Source organism: Sinocyclocheilus rhinocerous, unplaced genomic scaffold (assembly GCF_001515625.1).
Source record: "Sinocyclocheilus rhinocerous isolate Xijiao unplaced genomic scaffold, SAMN03320098_v1.1 scaffold1164, whole genome shotgun sequence".
NCBI classification, from domain to species: Eukaryota; Metazoa; Chordata; class Actinopteri; order Cypriniformes; family Cyprinidae; genus Sinocyclocheilus; species Sinocyclocheilus rhinocerous.
Window position 1 is genome coordinate 1,706,117 of NW_015643253.1, and position 16,014 is coordinate 1,722,130.

A 16,014-nucleotide genomic window follows, 5' to 3' on the forward strand; every position below is an offset into this window, starting at 1 on the left:
ATCAGGGAATAATGATTCTTTGGTCACAGTAACGCTACTGTATGATTTGATACTTGAGACTATTAAAGACTATTGAACTACCATGTGAACTTCACTGTACAAAAGCCCTAACTTTAATGCCATGCAACTTGTTGAATTATTCACTCGTAATCTTTCCACTCAGTGAACTCCAGTGAATTCAAGAACTGCTACGACTGAATCATTGAGTCTGTGAGTTGAATCGGTTCTTTTCAATGATGTTCAAGTTCACAAATTGTACTAAATGATTTGTTCATGAATTGAGCTGAATTGTGTCATTTACTCAATTGCAGTTGACAACTCACTGCAGAGGAATATTATCAGTGAACAATGACTTCAATTTTGGTTTGTTCATCACAGCATCGCTATCGTATTACTTCAGAAGACATGTTGCACATGAGTCATATGGCCTTCCTTTATTGTTCTTTTTTGTCAGTTTTGGAGGTTAACAACCGTGATTTTTGTGTAAGACCCATGTGAAAATTTTCATAATATAAACTTATTTTAAATCCAAGTCACACGGGTTTGGAATGACACTAGGGTGAGTAAATGCCAGAAGTTTTAATTTTGGGGTGAACTAACCCTTTAACTAGCGTAGGCAAGGACATTAGATGTTTTTCAGCGTGGAGTGATGTTCAAACGTATGACAAGACAAATCCAGATCTCTCTGCCTTGATCTCAGAAGCACAGAGTAACTAGCTCTCATTGCATCGGTGAACTGCATGTTCCTGCATGCTGTTAACTTTGATCTGCATTTCTCTCTTTCACTGCCTTGTTTTCTCTCTATCTAATGTTTTGTGTTTCATGTTGTGTGTTTCACTATTCTCTGTATTCTTCCAGGCTCAGCCCCCCCTTCACCACCACCAACCCCCCCAGTCACTCAATCTTTGCAGCCCCCGTTTCACAAGGGTACAAATACTCCTGTCCCGGCACCTTTTCTCTCTTTCCTTCATTGTTATGCTTGTGTGATACTGTATTGAACAGGAATTTGTAGATGTTATACCTTTTAAAATCTCACAAGGTGTCACAATCATTATTTGAGTTTCACACGATTTATAATAAAAAAGTGAGTGATGACAGATACATAAACACTACAGTTCAAAAGTTTGGGGTTAGTAATTTTTTTTAAAGAGATCGATACTTTTATTCATCAAGAATGCTTTAAACTGATCAAATGTGACAGTAAAGACATTTAAAGACAAAAGTAAAGACAAAAATGCTGTTCTTTTGTACTTTCTATTCATCAAAGAAATCTGAAAAATAAATGCTGCCTTGGTGAACATGTGACTTCCTTCAAAAACATGAAAAAATCTTGCCGAGCCCAAACTTTTCAATGGCAATCTAAGTAATTAAAAAATATATATCTCTAGTGACCCCAAAAAGAGACTTAAAATTTGTGAATTTCATTGGATTAGATATAAAATATCAAATTAAGATGCATTTGCAAACAAATTATGCTAGAGATTTTATTGGAAGTAACTTTAAAAACGTATATAGCTGTTGTGTATGTGTCTATTTATTAAATACTGGGGCCACTAGACATCCAAACATACAGGATTTTTTTAGCAGCTTCTTCATAATCTCTACATTTTTACATCACTTGTATTTTTCCTTGTTTGATCAGTGCCGCCTGCTGGTCGGATGTTTGGGAGTGTTAACTCCTCAGTGGAGGAGGACCATGCTGTGATAAGCTGGGAATACTTGGGGCCGGATAGGAATGTTTATGTGGAATATGTTGTTGATAACAGTAAGATTGTCCACCTTAAAATTTCACTACTGCTGTGCGTTTATTTAATATAATAAAGTTTAATATCATTAAGTTCATAGACCAAGTTATTTATTATATAGAATTTGTGTATTATCAAAATAAAAATATTTTGATAAAGCATTATATATATATATATATATATATATACATTTTATTTGATTTTAAATATAATTTGACTAATCATTAAATAATCAATTTAATAAAATCAATTTTTTAACATTTTCCTGCGCAATTGGTTTTTGCCATAATCTCTCCCTTGCCGTCGGCCCTTCTCTCCAGGTAAAGAACCCTGGAAAACAGAGTTTGTAAATGGCACTCGGACATATCAGATTAGAGGACTAAAACCGGGGATGTCCTATAGGGTTCGGGTGGTAGCCAAAGACCACTCAGACGCAACGGTCCACAGTACAGAGGAGCTGTTGATTACAGTTCCAGGTGAGGAGAGCATGTCTGCAGACCGCCAGCATCAACCTCACCTGTCACTCACCCGTGAAGCCCCGCCCCACCTCAGTTCCAGACATTACCTGTAGTTTTGGTTTGGAATATTAACAAATTATGCATGAGTCCAGACGGGTTTATGGATGGAAATGTATATGCATGCCAGAATTACATGTGTCCATTTCTTCCTTACTTTTTTCTTTGACATCCTACAGTGGTCTTCATACATCGTCAGATAATTTTTAAAAGCACTTCTTTCAATTTAAAGGTTTTTGTTATCTTGATGTTGAGCTCATGTTAATTTCTACTTTACTGTTGATGGCAGTATTTTGTGTTTGTTTGTTTTATATCTGCAAAAAAGAAAATTGAGGATTAGTTCATTTTTTCTCCTTTTTGCAGCTATGACTAGCAAGCAGGTTGACATAGCCACACAGGGCTGGTTTATCGGGCTGATGTGTGCCATTGCTTTACTGATCCTGGTGCTCCTCATCGTTTGCTTTATAAAGAGGAACAAAGGAGGCAAATATCCAGGTAAGTGAATGTCCAAAGTTGATGTGATTTGAGAGAAGTGGTTTATGCATTATGATGTATGTTACCAAACTTATCCTTCCAAATGCACGTTATGACCAGTTATGAACATCTACTGCCTTTTGGATATTGGAAAGACGCATATAAGGACTGTTGGGAAAATACCTGCACTAAACAGCATGTTGGAAATGGACGATCTCCACTATCTAGATGGTTTAAATTGTGCTATTGTAATATCCTTCCCCTCCCCCTTGTCTCTACTCTTTACATCAGTGACACAGAGGATCACAAGCCCTTGAAAGGCAGCCGGACCCCATCCAATGGGACGGTCAAGAAGGACGACAGTGACGACAGCCTGGTGGATTATGGCGAGGGAGGAGACGGCCAGTTCAACGAGGACGGCTCGTTCATTGGGCAGTACAGCGGGAAGTGTCCAAAGTTGATGTGAGATGTTTGAGATAGTTAAGTACATCTGTGTGGTGCTAATGCTGAATCTGAAATCTTTTAAACAGTGCACACATACAATATCTGTAACATAAAATAAGAAATATTTAAGATTCTGCACACACATGTGAACTCCTTTGTACGAAAGGCTGAACTTTAATGCCATACAACTTTTTGATTGTCCGATCTTATAGTAAAAGAAAAAGAAGATGCCCATCAAGACCCAGAAATCCAGCCCATGAAAGAGGATGATGGGACATTTGGGGAGTACAGGTGAGGAAAACAACATATAGAACTTAATCTACAGCTATTTATATCACTTTGGTCAGAAATCGTGAAAAATAAATGTTTAAATTGCACCAATGGTACTTAGAAGTGATGTTGTTGTCGTGTCACAACTCATTGAAGGCAAACTTGCTTCTCCTCTTGCTCAGGGACTCAGACCGTAATTTTTTCATTCCTCTGAGATGAATGTAAACATCTTTGGCCTCACCACAAAACAGCTTGAGGAAAGCAGGAGCAAACCTTTTTATACATTATAACAATTCTTAACCAAAGCTGTGTATTATATGACTGTAAAACTATTTGACACATTTTTAATTCATTTTTTACATTTTCATTCATTTACCACATTTCGAGTGTCAAATCAATTGCCTTCCTAATTTACGTTGTTATTGCTGTGAGTTGTTATTTTGTTTTGTGACATCATTAATATTTATTGTCATCAATAATATTTATTATCATCAATATATTTTTTAATTTATTGTTTTATATTTGTGTGTATTTTTTGTAATATGTTTGGTCATATTGTCATTATTATTGCTGATGCAATGGAGCAGATATGATTGGAACTGGATGATTGGTCTCAACTCACAATAATTGAAATGAAATATTATATATGAAATATTAATTCAATTACATTTAATGTACCCTGTAATATTTCAAATTATTAAAATTCAATTTCAGCTTCTGAAAGTGCCAAATCAGAGCCACAGTTGACATCAGCCGTGTTTGTTTTTTTGTTCTGTATTAACATTCCACATGTCCTGTTCATGAAGTCCATCATTTGTTGTGTATGATGTCACTGTACACATTTTTCTTTATTGTAAAGTGATAACCTCATTGTCAAACATGTCAGTCTGTCTTATTTGTTCCTCCTGTGTGTTTTAATTGTGGGGGAAGTTTAGATCTTCAGAAAGGTAAGAGGGGCTTTGCAAGTCTTGCATGCATTAAATCTCCCATTATTCATCTCCTAGTTACAGAAGAAAATCAAACAGATGTCTGTAAATTTCACAGATAAGCCAAACCCAACCTTTACTAAAAATTAAAATCTGAAAAAAAGGAATTTTACATAGTTATTTGCATTTTTGAGTTTCCTTATTGTGATTTTACTTTGTTTATATTATTTATTATATATATATATATATCTATCTAGATGGTTTAAATTGTGCTATTGTAATATCCTTCCCCTCCCCCTTGTCTCTACTCTTTACATCAGTGACACAGAGGATCACAAGCCCTTGAAAGGCAGCCGGACCCCATCCAATGGGACGGTCAAGAAGGACGACAGTGACGACAGCCTGGTGGATTATGGCGAGGGAGGAGACGGCCAGTTCAACGAGGACGGCTCGTTCATCGGCCAGTACAGCGGGAAGAAGGAAAAAGACACGGCGGAAGGCAACGAGAGTTCGGAGGCTCCTTCTCCGGTCAACGCCATGAACTCCTTTGTGTAACTGCCTGGAAACGCCTCGTGACCTTTGACCCATCCAACACCCCACCTCCTTGTCTCTATTGCACTGTGACCCCCTGACATCACACAGCAAAAGAAATAAAACAAACGCCCCTAATGAAAGACAGCGAGAAATAATACAAATGTGAGAAGAGGGCCAGTCCAAGCTTCACCGCGATTGGTCGGAATGAAAGTCACATGACATTGAGCATATTACAGCGAGCATATAGGAATATATAAATTGACTTATATTTTATTAACATGGCCCTATTTACCATCAGATGGCATTGTATCACACCATCTTGTCCCTTGGACTGGCATGGAATCAGTTATTGACGTCGCACCCTTGGCGAATCAGCATTAAGGTGCGGTCACATTTACTGTTGTTTGGCAAATTTTCACTGGCAAAATCCAGTTGTTTCAGTAGGAATCGGTGCGATTGGGAATTTTGCGCTAGGGTGAAAGATTTCCCCACACAGATTTCGCAACAGGTTCAAGTTTTCACAGATTCACTGAGTCGACCAATAGAAAGAAGTGACGTTTGTGTGAACAGTGCTTCATGCTTTGCTACACAATCGACAATATACAATGGACCTTTATTGCGCACGAATATTCGCTAATGTGACCGCAACTTTAGCCAGCGTTGTGGAGACTGTGAAGCTTGTCTGACTATATGATACTCACTTGCTTTACACCAAATGCCTGTTGCGTTCTGTCGTCAGTGTTCAAATCAGTATTATGCACATTTCAGGCAGCAATGTCTTTGTGGGCATTGTTGTGAAGTATGTAATACGTGTAAAAGCTGTTCTTAGGAGTCAGAAGTTTTGAATATACAAAAAAAAAATCACAGATTTTAAAAACAGGTGGTCAGGGATGTGAGGTAGCATGTTTTTGACACACAAGCACTCTTTTCAGTCACACAGATGTGGTTTTATCCTTATCTCAGTTCTCTTGTGGTTAATTTTGCACCCTGTGTTTGTTTTATTTACGACAACTTTTTCAATGTTTTATCCCTGAGGAAAAGTCATGGATAGACTTAAACAGTTAAGGTCCACTTCATCCAGGACTGTTATTGTGAAGGAAAGCCCACCTGTGACCCCACTTTGGGCATCAGAATTCACGCTGCTCTTGGTGTGGTAGTACAGTATGGGATGCAACGAAGGCCACTCAGCACGGTTCCGTAGTGCCTTGGTAGAAAACATTATTCTATACTCAACAAAAGATTCCCTCTCATCGCTTTGAGCACAGCCCTCTTTTATATCAGTACTGCAAGCGATACCCAAATCCTGGGCCGAGCGAAGACCGCAAGACTCAAGGAAATGGTGTCACCTACACAGCCGTCACAGAAGTCACCTCAAATCGGGGTGAGGGGCATCTCATTCCGCTTATCGACAGCTAGAAATTACTGCCACTTCTCTGTAAAGAGTGTACTGCTGTTGATTGGTCTGATTTGACACATTTATGGCAACTCATAACGGCGATGGAAACAACCAACTGTGGTATTTGCCGTAGCCTGGCCTTGGGAAGATCTCAACATATGCGATACCAGTAGGCAGAAATATACACATTCTCACATGTAACCGTTTTTTAAATCATGTTACTGCATGTTGTGAAGTATTACGAGCTGTCGAGTGTAGTGAAATCAGGGCTTCACTAAACACGCAGCAGTGGTGCTGTCGTCAAATATGGCTGGAGTGTGTGCGGTTTATGCAGGCATGCATGAAAATATTTGTGTGTATGGAATGAATGTGTGTTTGAGTATATGTCTGTCCACTGTATATATGGGGCGAGCCTTTTTTTGGCAAGGCCCTATAGATTTTCATGATTTAGCTTGTCATAACTTGCATCAAGTTTTTTAGTTTGGAATTGTCTGCTTTTTAATGTATAGATCTGACATTGGCTTTGTATATGTCCAGCCAAAATTATTTTAGACACATGAAAGGATGCCGGGGCGGTCTGTGAATGGAAAAGCTGCTGAGATATCCAATCACAACTGAGCCCTTGAGCATGACAGTATATCCCAAGGCGCTGTAGGGGAACTGTCCCAGCAATTTGTGTACTGTAAGTCACTTTGGATGAAAACAAAAAAGCCCGCTTGAAAAATGACAACAACCTATTTCCTGAACCCCATGAGTCTGAAAAACAAATCAACGGATGATTATGTGTTAGGTAGCGCTGCAGAAAACCGCACAGTGCTCCACCTGAATTCACACACACATCAGCTCTTACTCTTTTAATGGCACTGTTGTTTTCTTTTCTATTTGACCGGGAAGTTTATGACTTTTTTTCTGTAGGAAAAATAAGAAAATGGACGCATCCCCAAAGAAGGAGGCCGGATTGCACTGGTGTGGGTGCAGAACATTTTGATGTGTTTTTGTCGGAGGAGGCAAAGACGATTGAAACGTAGTGTGAAATAATATTCTGGTTAATGTTAAAGCTACATGAAAATAAAGCATGAAAGGCTGTGAAATGGTTTACTCTATAATATAATCGCAAAAAAATATTTTGTATATAAAAGAATTAAAATAAATGTTGGTTTCCGGATTTCACTACCATCTGTCTGTTTTTGTTTAAAAGATTAATTATATTAATCAAAGAACATTAATCCTGTTAAATTAAAGTAAACATAATTTTTTTGTATATTCAAGTGACTTTTAAAGTCAAAGCTAAATTCATATCTATATATTTATTTAATTTTTATAATTTAAATAATACCAAACCTCATTTGATTTATTTATTATTGATTTATTTATTATTACTGTTAATAATGTGCAGCACAATGTGGATAGTGCAACTAATTAATGTTCATATTTTGATTTAAAATGGAAATTCATCTACAACTTGACAGTTTCCTCTATGTTAGGGCAAGTTCGTTTCTCTTTATTTGTTTACTTATTTATTATTAAGAAAAAAAATCATATTTCTATAGCCCTGAGATATAGCAGATAATCCTGCAATATATAATTAGGTATATTAGTTTTAATTTGTGGATTCTCTTTCCCTAGAGAACAATTTAAGCAAACAGTAGCTAATTTTACCTCACTGTCCCATAAATGTTATAATGCAAGTGCAGTTTTATGCATTATATCCTGTGTGGCTGCCCTGAAGAGTAAAGCGGTCTTAAGCCTTTACCCACAGTCATTTGGCCTCTTTATCCGATTGGACTGATTTACTTGGATTGGTAAAAAAACTAAGAATTTAATCCACTGGATTTGAACAGATGTGTGTGGATAAGCCTCATGTTACCTTAAATCACCAAATATCACGTGCTGGTCCATATACATTTTGAATTCATAATTCATAAATGCCTTAAAATCACATTGACTAGTTTGAGATCCACTGCAGTAGCACATGAACTCAGACAGCATCCCTGTGTTACGGCATCCTGGCATGCGCAGCTTCCGCTCTCGTCCAATAGCAGGCTGGTGCCGCGCCGGCCGTGTGTCTGTCTCCGCGCTGGGCTGCGGGACGACGCGGTGGTTCTGATCCAGGTCTGTGGGTTTGACGAAGGATTAAACGCATTCTTCCGGTAAGTTTGCTGCTGATATGGTGATATGTAAAGCTTTGGGGGTTTCTGGTGAGATTATGATCTGTCTATGACCTTCAGGAGTTTATTCTGCATGCTAAAGTCCGGATGAAGGTGTTCCGCGCGGTTTGGTAATACTGCAATGCAGAAGAACAGGGTGGATGAGTCCGGACATAGCAGATGTCATTCCTTTATATATATTTAAAAAAAATACATAAAATAAATAAACAACATACATATTAGAATTAGAATACATATTGCACGTATTATTTACAAAATAAAAATAAAATTAATAAGTTTGAATTCATACAAATTACGTTAGGCTATTCAAGGTATTTTTTAACATATCAATACATTTGCTAATTGTTATGCTGAAACAAGCTGTGATGCGAGTTAATTATATGATATTTACTTGCCTAAAGTTTAAACGGGACAAGTTAGTTAGTTAGTTAGGTTTCCTGGCAACAAAGAGGATAGAGATTGTAATGCGAGTGTTGTGTCGGAGGGCTGCGCTAAAGAGTTATCATCAGTGACGCAGTTATTAGACTTATTAGTGCTTGACAATACACTTTATATGTTATGATCACACCAAACTCTAATTATAATAGCCTATTTTTTTTTTAAAAAGGACAGTGAAATCCAGCTATGATTTTTATTGCTCTGTTAAATTCAAATGTAAATCCATGTATTTCAGTGTGTAAGATCATTTAGATCAGATGCTAGATTTTTACTGCCACGCCCTTAGTATGAACTTACAGTAGGCATGCAGTGACCTAAATCCGAATGTGCAGGACAAGCGCAGACAGCAGATCAGAGGATGCAATGAGATTATAAGAGATTGGTGAAATACCATGCATTCAAGTAGACCACATGCATAACTTGCTGCAAATACAATTGTTTAGAGAGATGGATGTTCAAACATGTTCTTGAGATGCTTGATGAATGGATACATATTAGGTTGCAGATGTTCACCCTCTGTCCTTGCTCACCCTGTATGAAAGTGCAGTGGCAGCAAATAAGAGATGCTGAATGTGTTAGCAAGGATTGCATTTATAAAGCAACTCTGTGAGTATGTGTGCATGCGTTTATGCTAAGATTTACCTTTCCTTCATGTGTTACATTTGCAGTAATGGCTGAACTTGTGGGTGTAAACATGTTTGTGTACATATGTGCATAGTGTGTGAGTGAGAGAGAAGGTGTGGATTGCTGATTCACTTTTATCATTGGTAGGATGTGATAAATTGTTAATGTTTCCATTTCGGACACAATCTGCTACAGTCTGCACATCAGAGTGAGACAATGCAGCTTTCAGTAGCTTCAACTCTGCAGCTTTACAGCATTTCACCCACACACACACGTTCTTTCACTTTTTCTCTTTCTCAGGCTTGGTTTTTAACTGTCAGATCAAGATGGTGACCCCAGCCATGCTTCTGTGTGTTCTCTCTTACTTCTTCTTATTGGCCGGTGAGGAACTGAATGTGTGTGTGTGTGTGTGTGTGTGTGTGTGTTTATAAAACTACATTTTATGTACAAAATTATCCCAAGTATAGCTGAATTCCTTTTTTTTTCGGGAGCGTCTTCAAGGGTAGAAAATGATATTAAATGGAGTAGATAAAGTTTTTTTTAACTCTAAAAAGTTAGGAAACTCTCACATACCAAATTTGGGTGCAGCCAATGGTCCCCATAATAAACATACAAAATTATGTTTAAAGGAATAGTTCATCCCAAAATGAAAATTTGATGAAAATGTACTCTCCCTCAGGCCATCCAAGATGTAGATGAGTTTGTTTATTCATTGAAACAGATTTGGAGAAATAAAGCATTATATTACTTGCTCAGCAGTGGATCCTCAGCAGTGAATGGGTGCCGTCAGAATGAGAGTCCAAACAGCTGATAAAAATAACAATAATCCAAATCACAATAATCCATATCATGATGATCAAATAACGTCCTGTGAAGCAAAAAGCTGTGTGTTTATAATAAACAGATCCATCATTAAGACATTTTTTTTTATTTCAAATTGTTGCTTCCGACTAAAATCATATATCTATAATACTGCTTTATTAATTTAAAAAGTTGTCTTGTCTGAATCAGGAGAGAAATAGCCAAAACAGTCCAAAACAGTTCTAAACAAATATGTCGGTGGATTTTGATGTGAGAGGACAACAGGGGATGGACTTTTTCGCTGGAAGAAGCGTTTTTATGGTTTATGGACTTGTATTTTGGCCAGAAGCAATGGTTTAAATTTAAAACACTGTAATGTTGGATTTGTTTCTTTACAAACACAACTTGTCACTTCAGAAGACATTAATTGATGGACTGGAGTCGTGTGGATTACTTGTGAATTGAGATGTTTTTATTAGCTGTTTGGACTCTCATTCTGACGGCACCCATTCACTGCAGAGGATCCATTGGTGAGCAAGTGATGTAATGCTACATTTCTCCAAATCTGTTCAGATGAACAAACAAACTTGGATAGCCTGAGGGTGAGTAAATATTAAGCACATTTTCATTGTTGGGTGAAATATTTCTTTAAATTATGTGTGTATGTTTGTGTGACTTACTTTAGGTAATACCAAATTAAAATTCATTGTGAACCTGTAAAAATGATATCTATATGATGTATTTTCCTAAAACACACAATAAAAATTTCTGTCCAAGTAAATCAAGTCAAATTAAAGTTGTTCTTTAATTTTCCAGCTGCAATTAAACCCAGGATCTTTGAACCCCGAATTTTTGACAGTAAGTCCTTAACTTTACCTACAGTTTACCAACTTACCTACAAGTAATTACATAGAATGAAATATTGATGTTTTTCACCTCAGTATGTTACCACATTTGAATTTTGGGGTTGTTAGTTGGGTAGTTTTGTGTAAATTGAATATAATGCTGGCTCATGTAATGTCCATCAGAGGAGGCCACAGGCTTCGGGCCCATATTTGAGGAGGAGCCCTTGGACACAGTGTATGCGGAGGATTCACCAGAGAACAAAATCTCCATGAACTGCAGAGCACGGGCCAACCCTCCGGCCATTATCAAGTAATTTTTTCCGCTTCTGATCCTGTGCAGTCTGTACTGGGAATTGCAGGGAGGTGTTTACCAAATTGTTTGCACTTGCAATGAGAAAATCAGAAGGTCATTAATAAAAGGCTGTATTTCACAGATGGTGGTTAAACAACTGGGAAATTAAACTGATGGAACAACCTGATGAGCACTTTAGCCTGGTGGGAGGAAACCTGGTCATCACCAACCCAGACAAGAGCAAGCATGCTGGGAAATATGTGTGTGTGGCTAAGAACGTGTACGGCACTGTCATCAGCAAAGAGGCCACTGTCAAATTTGGATGTATGTGACAGATACAGTAGGACTTCTTATATTTGTAAAGACTATAAATTGTTTCCAGATATCTGTTTTGTCATATTCTGTCCTCAGTTGTTTTTCTCTTTCTTTTTCGGACTGTAGACCTAAACCAGTTCCCTACAGATGAGAGAGAGCCGGTGCATGTTAAGGAGGGACAGGGAGCGGTACTGCTGTGTTCTCCTCCCTCTCGCTATCCAAGTAAGAAGTGATCACCTCACATACAGTTTAACAAAGTGATACTAATACTTAAAATCTCTGATTAGCAGTGCCATAGTATATACATACAACCTTTGTGTGGCACCTTGATAAAAAGCAGGGGGAAAAAAAACTTTTGTGATTCTATATAATATGCTGGTCTCAACACTGAAAAAATGCGAAATAAAGATTTACTTAATGAATTTAAATAATTTAAAATAATATAGCTTTGTGACATAATATTCAATAAAGTGAGTAAATCTAAATAAAAATGTTCCGTTTCTAGAGTAACTTTTTCCTAAAAATCTGATTCAATGCCACTTAAAATAACCTAGTAAAAGATATAATAATAATAATGACATTAGCACAATATTTAATAACAAATAATATTTGAAATATAATTACTGTTAACACTTTAAAATAAGGTTCCATTTGTTAACATTACTTAACTATATTAGTTAAAATGAAATAACAAGCAAAAATTAACAAACGCATTTATTAATCTTCATGTTCATTTTAGCATTTACCGATACATTATAAAAATCAAACGTTGTATCTGTTAATATAATTTAATGAACCTGAGCTAACGTGAACTAACAATGAACAGTTGTATTTTTAATAACTAATGTAAATAAAGATGAATAAATACTGTAACACATGTATTTTCCATTGTTATACAGTCTAATGTTAGTTAATGCATCAACCAGTGTTAACTAATTAAACTTTATTGTAGAGTGTTATCAAGTTATTTGAACAATATATACAAATACAACACTCTCAGAAAAAAAAGGTACAAAAAGTTGTCACTTTTCAAAAGGTGCTAAGATGTACTATTTAGGTACTAAATTGCACACTTTAGGGTTAAATAAGGTCCAAAGGTGAATGTTTTGAAAGGGTACTGTCCCAGTGACAGCTTTTGTACCTTTTTTTTTCTCAGAGTGCATGATAACCAACAATCATAGAGGTACATAGTAAAAGAAAGTGCTTTAATCAAAAAGATCCACTTTCCTTCCAGCAACCGAAATCTGATTTCTGTCAATTGGTTTTGTCTCTCAGGTGAGGTGATGTTCCGCTGGATCTACAACGACTTCCCCAACTTCATCATACCAGACCAGAGGCGTTTCGTGTCACAGACCACTGGCAATCTGTACATCGCTAAAGTCGAGGCATCTGATGTTGGGAATTATTCTTGTTTCGTGTCAAGCCCCACCATCGGCAAGAGTGTTTTCAGCATGCCGATTTCTCTGATTCCACAAATAGAGAGTGAGCGCTATAAAATTACCCACAATGCCAAGAGTTTTGCTCATAATTGCCTTACTGAGACCACTGTTGTTTTTAAAGGTCAATTAATGACCTACCTTTTCATCTCTGCCCTTTGCACAGAGGAGGTGAAGCGGTATCCTGCTGATATCCGTGTGAAATTTCCCAAGACTTATGCTTTGGTGCATCAGAACATCACTCTGGAGTGCTTTGCCCTTGGAAAGTGAGTCAACAAATGCAGATGCTGTCCATATAGTCTGCATGGTACTTCAAAATACAATGGTACTGAAGGAATACACTATTCATTTACTATGGTCTTAACAGGCTATCCTGAAGTATTTCAAAGAATATGAGGGTATAATCATGGTACATGTCCAATAAACAGAGAAATACAACCATACTTTTTTTGTTAGTGAGTCATAGTCATTCACACAATAGTATTAGATTTGTTCTTCACTCATTTTTGGTTGTTTTTAACCATATAAACTCAATTTTACCTTTCAGTCCGCTCCCACACATCCGCTGGAGGAAGTTAGACGCTGATCTCCCGCCCAACTATGAGGTCAGCATGAATGGAGCTTTACTGCACCTGCTTAACGTTCAGTACGAGGATGAAGGGAGCTACGAGTGTGAGACGCTCAACGTTAAAGGGATGGACTGGTATCGACAGTGGCTCTATGTGGAAGGTAAAACAAACTCGAAAAACAAAAAGTTTAAAAGACAGACACTCTGGTTTAGTTCTGTTTATATACGGCTTATAATAATTAATTATAAAAAAATATTATATTATATTATATTATATTATTATAATTTGTGATTGGCAAGATTTTTTTTTTTGAAAGAAATCTCTTATATGCTCACCTAGGCTGCATTTATTTGATATAAAATACATTCCAAACACTAATATTGTCAAATATTATTACAATTTAAAATTTGCATTAATAATATGCTGATTTGGTGCTCAAAAACATTTCTTCTTATTATTATTTTAATGTTGAAAACAGTTGAGCTGCTTTAAATTTTTGTGGAAACTGTGATCAATTTTTTAAAGATTCTTTGATGAATTGAAAGTTCAAAGAAGAGTATTTATTTTATCTTTTGTAACATTATACAGATCTTTCATGTCACTTTTGATTAATTTAATGCATCCTTGCTGAATAAAACTATCATTTTCTTTAAAAAAAAATGCTGTGTCCAAAATCAAATACTTTCCTATTATATAGTATGCAAAAAATTGTACACTAAAAGAGTAGTACGCCTAATTCATAGTATTCACAAAAAAAAACAAAAAAAAAAACAGTAGGAAAAAGTACCCAGATGACCTACCTGAAATTCTGCATTGCACATACGATGGATACTTTACTATCCCATGAGGCCACAGGAGAGGAGTTTTTTAATGCCAGTGAAGTGGCACAACTGACACTGGTAAGTCACGTGACAGTAACAACATAGCGGATGTAGTACATCCGAATTTCATTCCTACAACCCATGGTCATCCTACAGTATATAGAACATACTTCACAGTGTACGTTTAAATGCAAATGTAGTACCAACTCAAGACTGTGTGCATGTGATTGTCTCCTCAGGTGCTCCAGAGTGGGCGGAGCACATCAATGACACAGAGAAAGATGTTGGTAGCGAACTCACTCTCAGGTGTGTTGCCGTGGGGAAGCCTTTACCATGGATACGCTGGCTGAAGGATGGCTATTCGGTTAATACACTGTTTTATTTGTTAAGGAAGACCCATATGAGAACCTCAGATTGTTTTATATCAAGTAATCATGTGTGTTCTGTTGCATTTTTCCTCTTTTTTTAGTACGGCAAAGGGGAGCTGAAGTTCTCCAGTCTCACATTTGAGGATTCGGGCATGTATCAGTGTATTGCTGAGAATGAATGGGGGACCATCTATGCCAGCGCGGAGCTTCGGGTTGTCTGTGAGCTTTTAAATACTTCTTTACGCTTGGAAAGTATAGCTTTTTAAAAAAGAGCTGCTCTTTTCTAGAAGTGTCTTCAAAAAGGTACATAATTATTGTTGAAGGTTGAGTGTCTTCAATGGTCTCTTCACAGCCTGTGCACCAACATTCATTTATAATCCAGTGAAGAAGATTTTGCTCGGGGCTGAAAGCGGACGTGTGGTTATAGAGTGCAAACCCCGCGCTGCTCCTAAACCCAAGTTCATCTGGAAACGAGGCTCAGAGCTGCTGACCAACTCTTCAAGGTTAGTCAGTCGATCTTAAACGCATGCATTTACTTGCAGGTAAATCATAATGTTGTGGCAGAGATAGAAGCTTAGTTACAGTTATCTTCATCCTCTTCTCTCTTTGTCCTTATTTTTCAGGATGTTAATTTGGGATGATGGAAGTCTGGAGATTCTGAACGTGTCAAAAAGTGACGAGGGCTCGTACACATGCTATGCTGAGAATGACCGTGGCAAATCCAACAGCACGGGGACTCTCACTATCACCGGTCAGACAAAATTCTAATTTCCTCACCTATACTGATTGTCACTTTAATTTAATTTAATTTTATTTAATTTTATTTTATTTTATTTTATTTTATTTTATTTTATTTTATTTTATTTTATTTTTTTTTATTTTATTTTATTTTATTTTATTTTATTTTATTTTATTTTATTTTATTTTATTTTATTTTATTTTATTTTATTTTATTTTATTTTATTTTATTTTATTTTATTTTATTTTATTTTATTTTATTTTATTTTATTTTATTTTATTTTATTTTATTTTA

At 36.6% G+C, this 16,014-nt stretch overlaps 2 protein-coding genes across 13 annotated transcripts in view; both read left to right on the top strand.

The window, feature by feature from the left end:
- The window catches only part of nrcama (neuronal cell adhesion molecule a), a 52,337-nt gene extending 44,874 nt beyond the window's left edge, over positions 1-7,463 (top strand). For 8 of the 12 annotated variants that reach the window (XM_016574717.1, XM_016574722.1, XM_016574723.1 and 5 more), the window contains 6 exons: positions 859-927; positions 1,643-1,765; positions 2,066-2,221; positions 2,624-2,755; positions 3,391-3,469; positions 4,695-7,463. In XM_016574717.1, coding sequence (XP_016430203.1) covers positions 859-927; positions 1,643-1,765; positions 2,066-2,221; positions 2,624-2,755; positions 3,391-3,469; positions 4,695-4,929 — 794 coding nt within the window. In that variant the 3' untranslated portion in view covers positions 4,930-7,463. The remainder of the gene's footprint in view (positions 1-858; positions 928-1,642; positions 1,766-2,065; positions 2,222-2,623; positions 2,756-3,390; positions 3,470-4,694) is intronic. The other 4 variants (XM_016574724.1, XM_016574725.1, XM_016574727.1 and 1 more) reach the window with 2 other exon arrangements.
- Positions 7,464-8,234: 771 nt separating this feature from the next.
- The window catches only part of cntn1b (contactin 1b), a 12,762-nt gene continuing 4,982 nt past the window's right edge, over positions 8,235-16,014 (top strand). The window contains exons 1-13 of the mRNA XM_016574729.1: positions 8,235-8,454; positions 9,835-9,915; positions 11,152-11,193; positions 11,364-11,490; positions 11,615-11,796; positions 11,914-12,009; positions 13,063-13,269; positions 13,390-13,489; positions 13,771-13,952; positions 14,853-14,977; positions 15,083-15,200; positions 15,334-15,484; positions 15,605-15,732. Of these exons, the coding sequence (XP_016430215.1) occupies positions 9,861-9,915; positions 11,152-11,193; positions 11,364-11,490; positions 11,615-11,796; positions 11,914-12,009; positions 13,063-13,269; positions 13,390-13,489; positions 13,771-13,952; positions 14,853-14,977; positions 15,083-15,200; positions 15,334-15,484; positions 15,605-15,732 (1,513 nt within the window). The 5' untranslated portion in view covers positions 8,235-8,454; positions 9,835-9,860. The remainder of the gene's footprint in view (positions 8,455-9,834; positions 9,916-11,151; positions 11,194-11,363; positions 11,491-11,614; positions 11,797-11,913; positions 12,010-13,062; positions 13,270-13,389; positions 13,490-13,770; positions 13,953-14,852; positions 14,978-15,082; positions 15,201-15,333; positions 15,485-15,604; positions 15,733-16,014) is intronic.